Source organism: Otolemur garnettii, unplaced genomic scaffold, assembly GCF_000181295.1.
Source record: "Otolemur garnettii isolate 467f Iridium unplaced genomic scaffold, OtoGar3 scaffold00194, whole genome shotgun sequence".
In the NCBI taxonomy this organism is placed as follows: Eukaryota; Metazoa; Chordata; class Mammalia; order Primates; family Galagidae; genus Otolemur; species Otolemur garnettii.
Window position 1 is genome coordinate 1,654,801 of NW_003852589.1, and position 18,279 is coordinate 1,673,079.

The following is an 18,279-nucleotide window of genomic DNA, read 5'->3' on the forward strand; positions in this document are numbered from 1 at the left end:
TGAAAACCCTATTTCTGAATTAACTGGATAATAGAAAGCAGAGATGCCCAAGCAGGATTAAAAAGATGGTTGAAGAATAATTAATGCCGATATGCTGAGTGGATAAATGATGTTACAAAACAGGCCTGGAGCTGCAGAGCTTTCCTGTGGCCCTGGGGGATGAGTTATGGGTTCCTTCTTTTTGCCTGTCTGTATGTTCTACAAATTACTCATTGCCGGCGGTCATGTGAAGTAGGGCAGGTCCTGTGTGCTGTGGCCGGCTCCTGGCACAGGCTCATCCTCTGACCCTGTAACTGGGCCTCTCTTTCTCTGTGGCTGCCTGGGAAGCTCATCCCCAGTACCGCTGCTGTCCCTTGAAAAGAAATAAAGCAAAGAGCCCGGGAGTCGTCCCAGTCGTCCTGGAAGTGCGTCAGGACTTTCTTGAGTAGCAAACCACTCCTTGTAATTGATTCTGGAATTTTCTAGATTCGTGGCCACATCATTTTGCCTCACAGCCATTCATGGAGGGATCTATTTTGCTCTGAATCCCTTTATTACCAAGGGTAGAAGAACCAAAAGTTTAAAAACAAAATTAAAATACTTAAAGTATGGTACTATTTTTCTGAATTTGGGCACTTCTGTAGGCAACACATGCACACACACACACTCACACACCCTCTCTCTCTGCTTCACACATGACCTTTCATATGCTGGTCTTACCCCATAAATGCTGCTTACTAATGTGATAACAATCGTTAGAAAAAATAAATGCACGTGTGGCAGTATATAGGCACCCTTGGAGAAATGATTTTTAAAACCTAACATGAGCCCCTTTTAGACTTCTGCCTCTCCTTTTTAAGCAGCCCTTTTTGCAAACAAAATTCTTCCCTGAGTTCCAGGCTTCACAGAGGATCAATGCATTTTGCAAGGGTACATGTCAAATCTATCAAGTGTAGAGTATAAATGTCTTAACACAATAATTAAGAAAGTGAGGTGAAGGCTATGTTAACCAGTTTGATGTAAGCATTCCAAATTGTATGTAAAACCAGCACATCGTACCCCACAAATGCATTAATGTTAATGTTTACAGCTATGATTTAATAAACAAAAAACCAAAAATGAAAAAAAGACACTGCTTTGATTAAAGGAGGTGCAGGAGGCTCGGTGCCTGTAGCTCAGCAGCTAGGGTGCCAGCCACATACAGTGGAGCTGGCGGGTTTGAACCTGGCCCAGGCCTGCCAAACAACAATGACAACTACAACCAAAAAATAGCTGGGTGTTGTGGTAGGTGCCTATAGTCACAGCTACTTGGGAGGCTGAGGCAAGAGAATCACTTAAGCCCAAGAGTTTGAGGTTGCTGGGAGCTGTGATGCCATGGCACTCTACCGAGGATGACATAGTGAGACTCTGTCTCAAAAAAACAAGAATTAAAAATCAATAAATAAAAATAAAGGAGGCGTAGGAGGCCCAGAACCATATCACATGTGCTCATTCTGTGTGCACACACATGCACACACTGCTTGTCCTATATCACACACACACTCTAGCCCCCAAGCAAACATGCACATGTAACCACTGCACCAGCCATGGCTCACACACAATCATCCATATGGACACACACACCGTCTAACTCACACACAGATGTGCCTTCATGCATCACACGCTGTCCTGCTCCCCACATTGCACCCTGTGCAGACACCACATGCATCCCGCACACCAGACATCCATGTCCACCTCACACGCACACAGACACATCGCACACAATTCACTAAACCACGACACAAGCACGTCACGAATGGCACACCCGACACACAGAACAGAACACACACGCAGAGTCCGCTAGGCCTCTAGGTCTCATGGGACATGGGCAGAAAATCAAGGCCCTGGACGCGGCACCACACTTCATTTTAATGAGCTACTTTCTCTCTTCTTGTTCTTTAAAAGGGTAAAAACTCACTGTCACTAACAACGATAAACTGTTTGATGGTTAATTTCTTCAAGAGTACTGGTTTGAATCTGGTATTAGTGCTGGGAGCCCTCAGTTCTTGTTGGTTCTGTGAAGTTCAACACATCTTCTAATAATCTTACTGGATCACACATCGAATCAGCAGAAATCTTGATAATTTTCTGAGATCCAGGTCATAAGGGAAAACATACTAATATATCATCTCTAAAGTCATGATAAATAAATGACATGAGTTGGAAAAAACAGTTTCACCGGCCAGTGGGGCCCAAAGACGAAGATCTGGCTTCGAGCTATGTCCACGCGGTTCCACGCCAGCGCTAAGCTCAGCTGATCCGGAGCCGATACGTTTGTCCCTGGAAAGGCAAGAAACAAGGGCGATTTTTCACTCCATGCCTGGAGCAGTTGGGTTTGGCAGGAGCTGGGTGGTAAACATAGGCTTCCCCTGGGCCGGCTCAACGCCACCCTGGAACTAAGCTTTGCTGCCTTTTTTCTGGGCCCTGAGTAAGGCCCAAAGATAAGAACTCCATTCTCTCAGAGATCTTCCTGGGAGGTGGTGCATGGTCTCCTTGAGAGGGTTCGGGGAGGGTTCCAGTCCAGGAATCCAGTGACTTGGGACTCTCATCTACAAAATGGCCAGAACCCTACCAGGCCAGGCTAGACTAGGCCCTCCCAAGAGCACCAGCCCCAAGCCCACAGACAGGTCAGCACAGCACCGCCAGCTGCCCGCCTGACCATGACTCCTTCTCCTGCCTCCCTCCTCCTTCCTCACAGCCCCAGGCTAGCCAAGAGGCCAGGAGGAAGTATGTGTCCCAGAACAGACCCCACCCCATGAATACTACACCAAAGCCCATCATTAGAGGCAGGACGGGGAAATTGGACAGAGAGCCACAGGACACAGCAGTCCCAAATGAAAAACCGTTTCATGTTTACACTCTGTGAATTGGAGGCCTCCAAGAACAGTTACAAATGGAAACGGTTCTGCCTATTATGGTCCATAGGCACCCACAGAACCCCGCTCCCCACCCCCGCCACACAGAAACCCATACTGAGCCTGCCATTCCACTAGGGCTTTGTGTTGAGACCACTCCAGGCAGCCTGGTCAGCCTGGGGCTCCAGCACAAGCAGACGTGGTCCCTGGGAGGCGAGGAGGGGGACAGTTTGCTGGCCAGACCAGTATCAAAGGGAGAGGAGCTCACCTTTCAGTAGGGCAGTTAAAATTGCCATCTCGATGTCCTGCTGACCCTCAGAACCCATTCTAAACACAGTGACCTGAAAATGTAAAATGGCTGAATTACAGCAAAGTCAGAAACAAGAGGGGGAGTAGAGGTGTTTTCACAGAATGACCGCAGAGACCCACACATAATAAAACCAAGTGCTTTTGATTTCCAGAAGTGCAGCATTGCCCTTGCTGACTGTGAAGCTTTGCCTGGGTCATGCTTACTTGCTCTGTTCCAATACCCTTGAGGGGAGGGAGCCCACTGGGACCTGTACTCTAGTATCTAAATTGCCATAAGAGATGATACGACTGTATCTAATCAGATAGGAGAAATCTGTAGGAAATGTGTACATCTAGAATTTTGAAGAGGCTATCTGGTGTGCACAATACGAGGACCTATTCCCCATAAAGACATGGAAGGAAGGAGTGGGAAATAATTACTGCATTTGGAAAATGAGATGACAGAATGCTGGATGCACATCTAACAGGTGATATATGTCCCTCTTCCCAGGTCTTAAATCTGATTAATATTATGAACCTCAGAGTTGCGCAATGTGATCTGATGTCATCTCCCATTTGTTGAGGTTTGAAAGCACCTGGGACTCTCCCCTGGATGGGCTTGTTGTGCCTCCATCACGTGGACACAACTGCCCGTTTGGTATGGACGTGTAAACTGCCTCTTACAAATGGCCAAACTACAGTCTGAACAACTCCATCTGCACACATGGGCAGAATTAGGAAAGGAAACAGTTCTCTCCACAGAGCTTGTTTGGAAATAAATTCAGGACACTTACGAGTTCTTTCTTCTTCATGCACTCCATTATAATTGCAAACAGCTGATGCGATTGTGTCTTGTTGTAATTAAATGTTTTCTGAATGGTAACGAGAAGCTGATCCCTGAGGGACTCATTTATTACCCTGTTCAAAGGAAACAGGAAAGAGAGCAAAGCGAGGCAAGTTAAATCTGTGCATGAATAAATCAGACGTCTCTATGTCCTCTGCTGTCTGTGATTTGACACTTTGCTGTGGGTGGACACGCGAAGTGACCACAGTCAGACACCACATTCGCACCTGTCCTAAACCCCAGCCTTGCCGCAAACCTTCTAAGGCAGCAGTTCTCAACCTGTGGGTCACAACCCACAGGAACTGTATGAAAGGGCTGCGGCATTAGGAAGGTTGAGAACCACTGTTCTAATGGAAAATGAAGAAGGCAGGGAGGTAGTTCCACCCGGAGAGAATTCCTCAGCAACATTCTGCTCCTGACAGTTTCCCCAGGGGCTGATCTCAGGGAACGGGAGAGGAGACCAGGCAGACTCTGATAATTTAGACATGCCCAGGGTGTCTCAGGGGCCCCTACACTTTCTCCTCTTGGCTTGGCAGGGAGGCAGCTCGGAACCCGCCCTTTCCCACGTTTCAGAAATCTTACCCGCCTTCTTCACAGTACTTGTGTGCAAAGGACAGGATGTCCGAGGCTCGTCCGCTGCCATCACAAATTACCACAGGGACCGGAGGGTCTTCTCGCAAATATTCCAAGACGATGGAAACCACATTAGGGCCCCCTTCCACCACGAGGCCCACCAGGGGCACTCCCTGCCCCAGTCCTGCAACACACACCACACTTACTGGTCACACGAGTGGCCCGAGCCCTTCACTGGCCTGTTTTAATACACTCAAGAGTGAAAACATTATAGATGCTCTGTGTGGCAGTAGTGTTTACCAAGAGGCTGGAAGGAATTCAGGCCTGTGATGACAGTATTCAAACCCCTTATTGTGACCTCCATGAAAAAACCAGGACCTCAAAATCCGAAACACTGTGGCCCACATGTGTTAAGTGGTTAAGCTCCATGTAACTTAATGGTCTACCTCAAGGTGACTTGTGAGAACCTTTGAAAGGTGTTTCTTACTGAAAATTTACCTCCTTGGCTGCCCAAACCCAGGGTCTGAAATTCCCACCCGATGACCAGCTCCTATGGTGTGCAGTGTGGTATGGTATATAGATAATGTCGTGACAAAGGGCTGGACCAGCCATAGGGAAGCTTCACTCAATTCCTGGCCACTTCTGTCCCTGGACTAATCATTAAACCCTCTTGAGCCTTAGGGGCCCACCTATAAAAGGTGAGTAATCACAGTGCCTCCCTGGCCTCCTGCAGAGCACTGTATAAGATGCATGAACATGTCTGGCTAAGAGTTTTGCAAACTTCAAGGGGCTTCCAGGAATCACAGGCACTTTATTGTTGCTGTTGCCTCTGCCCGCAGTGCCGGGAATGAGGCAAACACACCAACCGCTATTAGTCAGATTCCTCCCTCTGTCTTTATGAGATAAGAGGACCCTTCTGGAACATAGTAGGTACAGACTGACATTTGGTGGCAGAACCAGCAAGGCGGGCTCTGGGAAGCAGATGGTGGCAGGAGGATTCTGGAGAGGAAAGGCAAGGAGAGTGGGGACAACTTTCCCTACTGTGTGATTCTACTCCAAACCAGCTATAGCTGAGTACGCACTGTCAGTCTGTTTCACCACGTGTCTGCTAGCTGTGGTGGGAATTACTTGATTAACATTCACAAAGGTCAGTAGGAGGAGTGTTCTTGGTTTCACAGTGCTGAAGGGATTCAGGTAAAATCTGCTGGCACAGGTTATGAGAAGACTTGAGAATTTCAAGCGGGAGGATTTAGACTGTCTGGTTTCTTCCATGAAGCATGTCTATACTCTTAAATATTTGGAACGATGCTGCAGTCGCCTGGCAGAATAATTTCAGGTATGTGCATTTCAGCAAACACACTTTGAGGGTCTGTAATGTGCCAAGCCCTGACCAAGAGATCCTGGAAAAATGGACAGTGATGACTAGGACTCTGCCCTGGAGATTTCCAACCCAAGCAAGGCTGATGTCTTAGGTCTTCAGGAATATGGTGGCCAATTCACCTTCTTTTCAGGAAACGGAGTAGAAGGTCTCCTTGGCATAGGCTGGACTCCTGAAGCTCTGTGTGGAGGTGACGACTGAGCACCCCTTTGCTGTCCCTGCCCTGCTCAGAGCCCGAGGCAAAGGATGACAAAGGGAAGCCCACACGTCACATGGCCAGGTGAAGGAAGGCAGGGTGAAAACTCACAAGTCCGGGAAAAGTTGAAGATGCGAGAACAAAAAATTTAGTCACCAATCAGTTTATCCATTGAGAGCTGGTTCTTGGAAGTCCACAATTTTTCCTGACAGGCCATGCCCTCTCTCCCATTTGTGCATTGTCACGGTCCCTTACATTTTCCAGGCCTGCGTTGTCTCTCACAAGAATCTCACCAGTAATGGTAAAAACAAAATTGTCTTTAAGATCATCCAACAATTATTCGGCAGTAGGAATCATTGAAATATGAACATGTTCTAAGAGATTATTTTAATTCTAACCAGTTGTTAGCGTCATTCTTTCCTTTCTAGTTCAACCTCAGCATTCTCCCCACGGCAGCAGCCCCACTGCAGACTATGCCACCTGGACGGGCAAGGACGATGCCCCATCAGGCAGTCAGGAGCCGATGGCTCCTCAGCCCTCTCTAGAGATGTTCCCACCTAGCCATCTCAGTCTGCGTAAGAGACCCAGAGCTATGGAGATATTCAATGATCACCTAACTGTGTCAGTTGATAGAAGAAGACACCGTTCTAAGTCTTTGAGAAATTAAACATTAAAAAAAAATAACTACAGTAATTGGAGGGAATGAGAACTACTGGGTAACATTGTGGGCGATGCTATTACCATGGTAACCCCTGGAGGGTTTCTTTTCTTTTCTTTCTTCCTTTCTTTCCTTTCTTCTCCTTCTCCTTTTTTTTTTGAGACAGAATCTCTGTTGCCCCAGGATAGAGTACTGTGGCATGATCATAGCTTACAGCAACCTCAAACTCTTGGGCTCAAGCAATCCTCCTGTTTCAGCCTCCAAAGGGGCTGGGACTACAAAGCACCTGCCATGACACCCAGCTAGTTTTTCCTATTTTAGGTAGAGATGGAAGTCTCACTCTTGCTCAGGCTGGTCTGGAACTCCTGAGCTCCAAGGATCCTCCTGCCTCAGCCTCCTAGAGTGCTAGGATTATAGACATGAGCCACCAGGCCAGGCCTGAAGGGTTGTTTCTTGTGCCAATGTGTGAACATGGGGCAAAGCGTCACCACATGATTAATGGATGCAGTTTGGAAGGTGGTGAAGGTAAAGGGTCTGGGGTCTGGGAAGTCATTTTCTGTTGCTTTAATAAGAATTGGGGTAAAACTGTCAACACCCTTGGGCACCCCCGTTGGCCTGGTTTCTGTGGCAGTGGCGTCAGCCGGCTGCCATGCCTGTGGCCCCGTCACTTACTTGTGTTGATCTTCTGCAGGGAGATGTGCTTTTCCAGCAGCCGGCGCAGCCGCACCTCCGCGCCATATTTGCCCAGGGTGCCGTTGTCGGCCAGGATGAAGTGTGTGTGGGAGTTGTTGAGCACGGAGAGTTTGCTCAGAGGGTTGGACATGGTCTGGTATACTCTTGTCACCTGACGTGCATGACACAAATCAGAGCTGCAGATCTCAGACACCAGCCGCCCACGGGCAGTGAGCAGAGCACACACACGGGATGACTGCACTTAAACCTGTCCCTGATTTCTTTGTGCCACTTGTTATATTAAAATACAAAAAAAATAATTATTTTAGATAATGTCAACCTAGCATTTGCCTTCTTGGGCTTTTATCACAGAGAAGTGAAAACTTGTGTGAACACGACATCCTGTACACGAATGTTTGTGGGCACTTCCTGGACAAATGTCCAGACAACTGTGCAGAATAAAAGAATAGCCAATCCCCAAAGGTTACCCTCTGTATGATCCCATTTATAAAACATCATTGAAATGGGGAGCAGATTAGTGGTTTCTAGGGGTTGAGGAGGAAGCAGAGAAGGGAGGGAATTAGATACTAAAGGGCAACAGGAGCCTTGTGTTGCTGGAAATATTCTGCATCTTGGGCACATCAGGTTCAGTATCCTGGTTGTGGTAGCCTGCTATGGTGGTGCAACACCTTATCCCTGGGGAAAGGGAGAGGGTGCAGGGAGCTCTCTTTATTACTGCTTACATCTGTATGTGAGTCTACCATTATCTCAACACAAAGACTTCAAATTTAAAAGCTTGCCAATGTCTACAGAGAAAGCGCTTACGTCCTTTCCAATCAGGTCTTCCTTATTCTCCACGATTCCCCAGGGAGCAATTCCTATAGCACAGACCCGGCCTCTGGACTTGGAGGAGTGGTCTTTCAAGGCGTCCCCCACGTGGCTGATGACACCTGTGAGCAGCCACAAAGTCATACTTTAGGCCTCTCTTCTCCCATCCTGGCACTCTTTGTGAACGTTAGGGACACCTGATCTGAGCCAATGTGTCCCCCATGGAACAGGGCTGAGGCATACTAATCTTCATCATGAAAACAAAGTGCTCATGATCACAAGCAAACCTGCATCTGCTCTAGAAAAGGCACCAAAGCAGAAACCAGAGAACACTGCAAGCATTTCCTTTAGAAGGTTCCAAGACCTAACGATGGCAGTAACTGGGGACTCCTTGGCTGTCCTTGGCTACCTGCAGCTAATGTTGAGAGCCAGAACACCTGGCATGTTTCTTAGCCACTCTATGCCTCAGTTTCCCCTCCCATAAAAATAGAAAGAAGACTGTTGAGAGGCTAAAAGAAGATGGTGCATGTGTGTTTAGAATTCAATCCAAGGACTCACACATAGTGGGTGACCCAGAAACATCAACCCTATCACTATTATTATATAGTTCATATTTTTAAAAAAAGGAATCACACCAAAGAGAAAACAAGCTACTTTCACTTTTGTCATAAGTATGATCAGGAGGCACTGTCTTGTATTTCATCACTAATAATTAGGAAGCTCTTTGGGGACTGCAGTGAGTCCTGGCTGGTGTATTTCTGGGAGGGAAAGGGCCACTCTTACCCGTGCTGACACCCCCAGTGAAGATCCAGGCCCCAGTGGTCATGGCGGCCTTGATCAGGCCTTTCCCAAAGACCTGCTTCAGCTTGGGCTGCATCTCAAAGTTCTGCAGGCCTCCATGCACAGATATTAAGAGCTTGGGGAGCTCCAGCTGCCAATCTTTCACCATGAGATGGAGCAGTGAGTCAGGCTTGGTGTCATAGGATACGCGGATATACTGCAAAAGAGCAAACGAGGCTCAGCACCTGCTCTTGGTTTAGCTTCTTGCGTCAAAGGGGATGGGCTATCAACTCCATCCAAGTAAGATTGGCTTGTCTCTCCTTCAGGGTCCTGCTGCACCCTGTGTGGGTCTGTGACCAACTGACTTAAAGGAGCTTTGGGGAGGATTGTTGGATTTAGCAAATAAAAATACAGGATGCCCAGAACTATGGTCTGAATGTTTGTGTTCCCCCCAAATGCATATGCTGATAATCCCCACGGTAATAGTAATAAGAGGGGGGCATTTATTTTATTTATTTATTTTTGAGACAGAGTCTCACCATGTCACCCTTGGTAGAGTGCCATGGTGTCACAGCTCACAGCAACCTCAAACTCTTGGGCTTAAGTGATTCTCTTACCTCAGCCTCCCAAGTAGCTGGGACTACAGGTGCCTGCCACAATGCCCGGCTATTTTTTGGTTGTAGTTGTCATTGTTGTTTGGTGGGTCCAGGCCAGATTCCCTGCCAGCTCCAGCGTATGTGGCTGAGCCAAGAGGTGGGCATAAAGTGATTATGTCATAAGGGGAGCGCCCTCACAAATCCCTTAGAAGGGATTAGTGCTCTAAGAGACTGGAGGGAGCTTGCTCGCCCCTCTCACCACGTGAAGGTGCAGCAAGAGGGCAAGTCTGTGAAGCAGGAGTGAGCCCTCACCAGGTCAAATCTGCCAGGGCTTGGATCTTGGACTCTCCAGCCTCTAGAACTGTGAGCAATAAACTTCTGTTGTTTACACCTTACCCAGTCTAAGGCATTTTGTTATAACAGTTGTACAGACTAAGATACTCAGCTAAATCTGAGTTTCAGATGAACAATGAAAAATGTTTTAGGGTAAAATTCTTTTTATCAAATGCAATAAATCATATAATATTTGGGACATACTTTACCAAAAAAAAATTATCCCTTGTGTGTAATTCAGATATAACCGGTGTTCTGTATTTTATCTGGCAACCCTAAGCATGGAGGAATCAGTTCCCAAGCTGGCTTAGCTAGAACAATGGCCCAAGAAGTTGAAGAAGGACGTTGTTGAGCAAGTGGGAAAGGGTGGTCAGGAGCCCCCATCTGGGGCTTGACCACATGTAGTGTCCCATAAATCCATACCAAAGCTCTGAATCCAAACCAGGCTCTGGCCCAACTTTGACCTTCTCCTCAAAGTGAAGAAGAGGTCAGTCATGGTCAGATGCCTGGGTCCCTGTGAATTGCTTCTTTGTGTCCATGCCAATATGTAGGGTACCATTCTGGAAGATTGCAGTATTTGGAACACAACTGAGTTTTTTTTGAGCAATGATGTTGGGCCAGTAAAATAAAATGAAATTGCAAAAAGGCTCTGACGGGCATGTGGGAGTCTTATTAAGAATTAGCTGGCAGGGATCACAGTACTGAGCCCCCTTTCTCTGTCAGGGCTCATCAGAGAGGCAGGGCCACTCTCTGTTGGTGTGTAAATGTGAGGGGCCCTGATCTTTCTCAGGCCTGCTGAGTGCACCCGGGGAAGCTGGGAACTGACTCCCACCACGGCTAGTGGGGAAAATATTTCCAGAGACTCCCAGAATAGATAAAGGGTTTTGCAGGTCCACAGTAATTTTTTAAAAGGAATTTCTGCCTCAATACTGGAGATGGAGGAACGTGACATGGTTCCAAAGTTGGGCCAGAGCCTGGTTTGGATTCAGAGCTTTGGTATGGATTTATGGGACACTACATGTTCTTTATAACAGTGTCCAGTTTCAAAGTCTTGTGGCTAAAAAGTCACATGCACAAATATACCTCTTGGCTTTGCAATGAAGTACCTGGGAAGACTGAGCCCCAACCCTGAAGAAGACCCCGGTATCTGCAGCCTGAGGTCTAGCAGACCAGCCTTGGATGCAGGCCGCAGGGCCGGGGGCACCATGTCTGAATGCCCCTCTTACCATGGCTTTGTTGGAGTATCCGCCCCCCTGGAATTCAAGAATCCCATAGGAATCCGTCGGGTAGCTCTGGGTGTGTTTGGTGACAGACCATTTCTCAGGCTGCGCCTCCACCTGTTTGCTTTCTTCCTCATTTTTGCTGGGAGTCAGGCTCAGCGGAGGGGGGACGTGCTGGTTGATGAACTGGCCACAGCAACACCTGAAAGCAAAGAAAAGCAGGCTCTTCCCGTGACCTTCCTCCCCTTTCCGTTCATCAGCAAAGATGGGTCAAGCTGAACAGGTGAGTTTGGCCCAAACTGGGGGATGCTAACCCCCTAGTTATCCATCTTCATTAGAGACACACAGCCTGTTCCTGATAACAAACGTGAATCTGTCTATGCACAGTCTATTTCAGACACACTGGGTGGTTCTTCTTTACTGAACATATTTTAACTCTATCAATATCAGTGTGGTCATCGCAGCCTGGAAAGTTGATGACAAAGTACAGTCACACCCTCTGAGCACAGAGCTGGCCTTCCAGGACTTTTCAATATTGTTGCCTTCATCTGCTTTTTACTAAAACATTTCCCTACCCAAGTCAGAGCTGGGGCTGAAGTCAGCTTGAGGACTTGAGGGGCTGTTTCTTCTGGGCCGGGTGTGTGAGTGTGAGTGTGTGTGACGCCCTTCCAGATTTCCCCAGCTTCTCTGGCTACGCTATTGGCGGCGTGAGTCACCATTCCAGGTGTCTTTCATGTCCTCCCTCCCTTTCTCCCTTCTTTCTGTTCCTTCCTTCCTGTCTTTCTTTGATTTACTGTGATAACATTTTATTGAGATAATTCCCATACCGCACATAGAAAGTCTTTTGACCTGAAAGTCTGTGGTTCAATGTTTTTTTTTTGAGACAGTCTCACTCTATCACCCTTGGTAGAGTGCTGTGGCATCACAGCTCACACCAACCTCAAACTCTTTGGCTCAAGCAATTTTCTTGCCTAGGCTTCTCAAGTAGCTGGAACTACAGGCACCCCGCCACAATGCCCTGCTACTTTTGTTACAGTGCCACTGCTGTTTTAGCTGGCCAGGGGCCACCCTCGGTATATGGGGCTGGCTCCCTACCCACTGAGCCACAGGCACTGCCTGGTTCAGTGGTTTTGATAAGCACCGTCAGTGCCAGGGTCAATTTGAGAACATTTCATTACCTCAGAAAGAAGCTTCGTACACTAGCTATAGCCTTTCTATCACCCTGTCACATAGCCACAAGCAACCACACATCTACTTTCTGTCTGCACCAGTTTCCTGTTCTAGACATTTTCTATAAATGGAATCACATAATCTGAGATCTTTTGTAACTGGCTTTCCTCACTTGGTGTGTTTGAGTGCCAGTCTTTTGTTCCTGTTTAGGGCTGAATGGTATTCTGATGTGTGAACAGATGCACATTTTGTTCACCCGCTTATTTGATGGACATTTGGGTTGTTGTCACTTTTTGCCTATTATGAATATTTGTATACAGGTTTTTGGATGGACGTGTGTTTCCATTTTTCTTGAGTGTACTCTAGGAATAGAATTGCTGGGTCACACGGTTACTCTGTGTTTGATCATTTGAAGAGCCACTAAGCGCTTCCAAAACAGCTGCATCGCTGTATGTCCCCACAGCAGGGTAGGAGGCTTCAGATATCACCATATCTGCTCCAACACTTGTCATTATCTGACATTCTGATCCTAACCATCCTGCTGAGTGTGTGAGATGATATCTCACTGCAGTTTTGATTTTATTTATAATTTTTTTTGAGACAGAGTCCTATTCTTGTTACCCTGGGTAGAGTACTGTGACATCATAGCTCACAGCAACCTCAAACTCTTGGGCTCAAGTGATCCTCCTACCTCAGCCTCCTGAGAAGCTGGGACTACAGGCACCCACCACAATGCCTGGCTAGTTTTTTTTTTCTATTTTTATTTATTTTTTTTAGTAAAGACAGAGTCTCACTCTTACTCAGGCTGGTCTTGAACTCCTAAGCTCAAGGAATCCTCCCACCTCAGTCTCCCAGAGTGCTAGGAGTACAGGCGTGAGCCACTGCACCCAGCCCCTGTGGTTTTGATTTTAATTTCCCTGATGAATAATGATATCACATATCTTTTTGCATGCTTGTTGACTATTTGAATAACTTCTTGGGGAAATCTCTATTCAGATCCTATGCCTATTTAAGAACTTGGGTTACTTATCCTTTTTATCATTTAAATGTAAGAGTTCTTTATATGTTCTGGATAGAAGTCACTTATCTGATATGTAATTTGCAAATATTTTTTATCACGTTCTGTGCCTTGTCTTTTCACTTCCTTGATAGTGTTCCTTGAAGCACAAAAGTATTTAGTTTTTTGGAGATTTTTTTGAGACCAAGTCTCCCTCTGCTGCCCAGGCGAGGGTGCGATAGTGTCATCACAGCCTTTTGCAGCCCTAAACTCCTGGGCTTAAGGGATCATCCTGCCTCAGACTCTGGAGTAGCTGGGACTATAGGTGTCTGCCACCACTCCTGGCTAATTATTCTATTTTTAGTAGAGGCCAGGTCTCACTCTTGCTCAGGCTGGTCTCAAACTCCTGACTTCAAGTGATCCTCCTGCTTCAGCCTCCCAGAGTGCTGGGATTACAGGAGTGAGCCACCTGACCGTCCAAGTGTTCAGCTTTGAGAAAATCCAATTTATTATTTTCTTTTGTTGCTCATGTGTTTGGTGTCATAACTCAGAATCATTTGTCAAGTCTCGGGTCCTAAAGATTCCCCTTTCTGTTTTCTTCTAAGAGCTTTATAGTTTTAGCTCCTCAATTTATGTATTTGGTCCATTTTGAGTTAATTTATAAAGCCATTATGAGGTAAGGGTCCAAATCCATTCTTTCGCAAGTGGCTATCCAGTTCTTCCAGAAAGTCCCCTAATGGAGGGGACTTTCTTCTCCCTATTGAAAGGTCTTTTCATTCTTACCAATAATCAATTTGCCGTAGGTGTATGGGTTTATTTCTGGACTGTCAATTCTATCCAACGCCAGTACCACACTGCTGCTACTGCTATAGCTTTCAATTAAATTTTAAATCGGGAAGTTTGAGCCCTCCTACTTTGTTCTTTTTGTTTTGTTTTGTTCTGTTTTTGAGACAGTCTCACTCAGTCGCCTTAGGGCCTCACAGCTCACAGCAACCTCAAACTCTTTGACTCAAGCGATACTCTTGTCTCAGCCTCCCGAGTATCTGGGACTACAGGTACCCGCCACAACGCACAGCTAGTTTTTTCTATTTGTAGAGATGGGGTCTTGCTTTCCTCAGACTGGTCTCAAACTCCTGAGTTCAAGCAATCCACCCGCCTTGGCCTCGGAGAGTGCTGGGATTATAGGCATTAGCCACCCCCCTGGTCATTTTGTTTTTACGAAGTTGTTTTGGCTATTTTAGTACCTTTGAAATTCCATATGAATTTTAGAATTATCTCATCAGTTTCTTCAAAGAAGTTAGCTGAGGTTCTGATAGGGATTAAGCAAATTGACTCAGCTTGAACCTCCATTACAGTGTGGAAGTAGAGAGAGTGGACATCTTTGTTTTGTTCCTGGCCTTAGGAGGAAAGTGTCCTTAGAAAGAAAGTCTATCTTTCTTTATTAAGTTTGATGTTGGCTCGGTGCCCATAGCTCAGTGGTTAGGGCACCGGCCACATACATCGGGCCTGGCGGGTTCAAACCCAGCCCAGGTCTGCTAAACAACAATGACAATGACAACTACAACAACAAAAAATAGTAGGTAATGTGGCGGGCACCCGTAGTCCCAGCTACTTGGGACGCTGAGTCAAGAGAAACACTTAAGGCCAAGAGTTTGAGTTGCTGTGAGGGCTACGTAGTGAGACTCTGTCTCAAAAAAAACAACAAAACAAAACAAAACCCAAAACAAAGTTTGATGTTAACTAGGGGTTTTTCACAGATATCCTTTTTTAGGTGGAGGAAGTCCCCTTCTGTTTCTAGCTTTCTAATTGTTTTAATTCTGAAATCATAAAGGGTGTTGAGTTTTATCAAAGGCTTTTTCTGTGCCTATTGAGAAGATTGTGTGATTTTTGTTTTTATTCTACCAATGTGATATATTACATTAATTATTTTTATGAAGTAAACCAACCTTGAATCCTACCTGGTCATGGTATATGATTCTTTTGCTGTTGATTTGATAGTGTTTTGTTCAGGATTTCTTCACCCAGATTCATAAGATATCGATCTATTCTTTTCTTTTCTTTGAATATCTTTGGTTTTAGTACCCACATAGTAGTGACCTCAAAAAATGAGTTTGAAAGCGTTCCCTCCTCTACTATTTCCTGGAAGAATTTGTGACAAACTGGTATTAATAAAAAAAAAATGTTGGAATTTAGTGGAGAAGTGATCTGGGCTTGAGCTTTTCTTTGTGGCTAGTTTTTAAAAAATTATTAATCCTATCCATTTACTTCTCATGGGTTTATTCGGATTGTGTATTTCCTCTTGAGTCTGCCCATTTCAGCTGTCCGATTTGTTGGCATACGGATCATTATATTCCTTTATACCCATTTCTATCTCTGCCAGGTTGGTAGTGATGGCGCCGCTTTCGTTTCTGATTCAGGCCATTTGAGTCTTCTCTCTTTGTTTGTTCATCAAACTAAAGATTTCTTCATTTTCTTGATCTTTTCCAAGAACAGCCTTTGATTTTAATTAATTTATTTTTCTATTCTCTTTTCTAGTAATACTCCCTTTAGTTATTATTTCCTCCCTTCTAATTCCTTTAGGTTCAGTTTGCTCTTCTTTGTTCAGTGTCTGATGGTAAAAGTTATTTATTTAAGATATTTCTTCTTTCTTACTAAGGCATTTATAGGTATAAATGTCCCTCTCACGGCCACTTTAGCTGCACCCTCAAAGGTTTGGTATGTTGTGTATTCATTTTCATTTATAGTAAAGTATTTTTTTATTTCTCTCTTATACTTTTTCTTTAACCCATTGGTTATTTGGACTGTGGTGTTTAATGTCCACCCATCTGTGAGGTTGCTGCTTTCATGAGTGAGGCCTGGGCAGAAGGGAGCTTCTAGCTCTCAACCGCACTCACTCAGGACTTAGCCTCAGCAGCGGGTAGTGGGGGACAGGAGGAGAAATGCTGTCTCCAGAAGAAGACTCTTGGAGTGGGAGCCGGGGGAGAGGGAGCCCTGTGTTCTTGGCTGCAGCAGTATGGGTCAGAGTCTCTACATGGCTGAACTAGAAGGGAACTTCAAATACCACAGATTTTAGCCTTTCTTACTAAATTTTGGTTTTTTTTTTTTTTGCAGTTTTTTGTCCGGGGGCCCAGCTTGAACCTGCCGCCACCAGTATATGGAACTGGTGCCCCACTCCTTTGAGCCACAGGTGTGCCCTCTTACTGAATATTTGTTAGCTTTTTCAAATACACATCACTGGGGCTTTAATTGGTAGTTTTTTCCTTCTTTTTTTCATTCTAGGCTTTTTTTTTGTCTGTACTGGAGAATGTGTGGGAGGAGGCCTTTGTATTAGCTCTGAAGCACCTTCTGTTGCCTGGCTATAAGGTCTCACAGAGGACGGAGGACTACAGTGCTGGCAGGTGCCACACAGGGCTGGCACAGATAGTTCACAGGATGGCCTGGGTGCCTCTGAAATAAGGAGAAACAATTGGTGAAACAAAGGGTAACATTGGGGGCTAATCACTGAGGTTCAAGCAGAAAGAGGAACCTGGGGAGCGGTGTGTGGAAGGGGGTGGCTTGGAGATGTGGAAGGACTGTGATTATGTGGGTCAAACAAACTTGAACCAGGTAATCTCTGAGCATCTGTGTACTTCTGTGTTAGTGACCCTATGTGTGTGCACTTTGTATGTATGCACATAAAATGTACAGATAATCTGTATCTCCCGCCCCACCAGCCAAGCTCAGTCATATAGCTTTTGCCCTCAGAGCTGAGACCTTTTAGCTAAATTCCCCTCTGCTTGCTTGTGTGACTTTAGAAGGCCTTTATTCAGCTTATAACACAGGCATTTTCATGTGGGTGAATGAAATTGCTTGACATTTTGTGTACAAGTTAAACTCATTAATAATACACATATATCTGGCTTATTTAACCACTCAGATATTTCCTGTGATGAAAATTCCTTTTCATCTAAATACTTTATGACACTGTATTGAAGAGGTCCCCCAAATATCTTGGAAACCTGTTCAAAGCCCTCTGCTCCTTGATTTTGCTAAGACTAAGAGAAATTCAGTGGGTTCATATGGTTCTGAGCATGGACATGAGGGTGAGTGGTGGATAGAAAATCTTTTCTGAGCATTTGCGTGTTAACAAAGGAGCTTATTAGCCTAAGCAACTCTTCGGTGAATGACTTCCATGGGGGACAGATTCTGCCCGCCTTTCTTAACTCTTCTTCCCCTCCCACAAACACTAGAAGAACAGTTACTGGCAGGTGGACAAGCGCCATTTGGGGGTCTTAATCACAGCTTCCGGTTTACCTGTTAGGGTCCTTTGTGCTGGGAATCACAAAAATACATTCCCGTTTGCAAAAGGTTCTCTCTATCCATGCTTTCTGACCCTGAAAGAGAGAGAAGTGATAATTAGACCAGTACATTCCCAAGCCAATACCCAGGTTCATTCTTATACTTTTATAAAATAGTGTTATCCTGTGCCATGAAGAAGAGTCTGCCTATAACATCTGAACAGTCCCACCAGTAGGGGGGATGCAAGTCTTTAAAGGCCTTGGCTCTGGTACCTTTTAGGAGAAATGGCTTAGAAGCCCCACTTGTATGTATGGTTCCCATTTTTAAATTTTATTTTATTTCACTTCATCTTTTTTTAAGGTCATCTAGGCCTTGGATATTGTGCCCATCCTGAGCCCTATTTCATCTGTATTCATCTGGTGGAAATCTTTTTTTGTGCAAGGTGCTAAGCAGGGTGCTATGGGGACTTCTGAGGAAATGAATCACAAGGCAAATGTTCACCATCTGGAAATGTCAGATGAGGCCTGAAGATGCCAGGGCTGAAGCAGGCAGCCTGGGAAGGGAACTCCCTGCAGAGGCCCCTCTGCTGCCAGTG

General features: G+C 45.7%; 1 protein-coding gene across 3 annotated transcripts in view; it reads right to left on the bottom strand.

The window, feature by feature from the left end:
* The window catches only part of TRPM1 (transient receptor potential cation channel subfamily M member 1), an 84,561-nt gene extending 66,788 nt beyond the window's left edge, over positions 1–17,773 (bottom strand). Inside the window, exons 1-9 of one of the 3 annotated variants that reach the window (XR_001161756.2) lie at positions 17,700–17,773; positions 11,246–11,441; positions 9,094–9,307; positions 8,308–8,432; positions 7,483–7,654; positions 4,558–4,762; positions 3,956–4,079; positions 3,142–3,214; positions 1,884–2,298 (exon numbers count right to left, since the gene is read on the bottom strand). Coding sequence is in view for 2 of the 3 variants with exons in the window: in XM_023507619.1 (XP_023363387.1) it covers positions 2,156–2,298; positions 3,142–3,214; positions 3,956–4,079; positions 4,588–4,762; positions 7,483–7,654; positions 8,308–8,432; positions 9,094–9,307; positions 11,246–11,248 (1,029 nt within the window). In the remaining variant the exon portion in view is untranslated. Of the gene's footprint in view, positions 1–1,880; positions 2,299–3,141; positions 3,215–3,955; positions 4,080–4,557; positions 4,763–7,482; positions 7,655–8,307; positions 8,433–9,093; positions 9,308–11,245; positions 11,442–17,699 lie in introns of those variants that run through there. The other 2 variants (XM_023507618.1, XM_023507619.1) reach the window with 2 other exon arrangements.
* Positions 17,774–18,279: the final 506 nt, after the last annotated feature.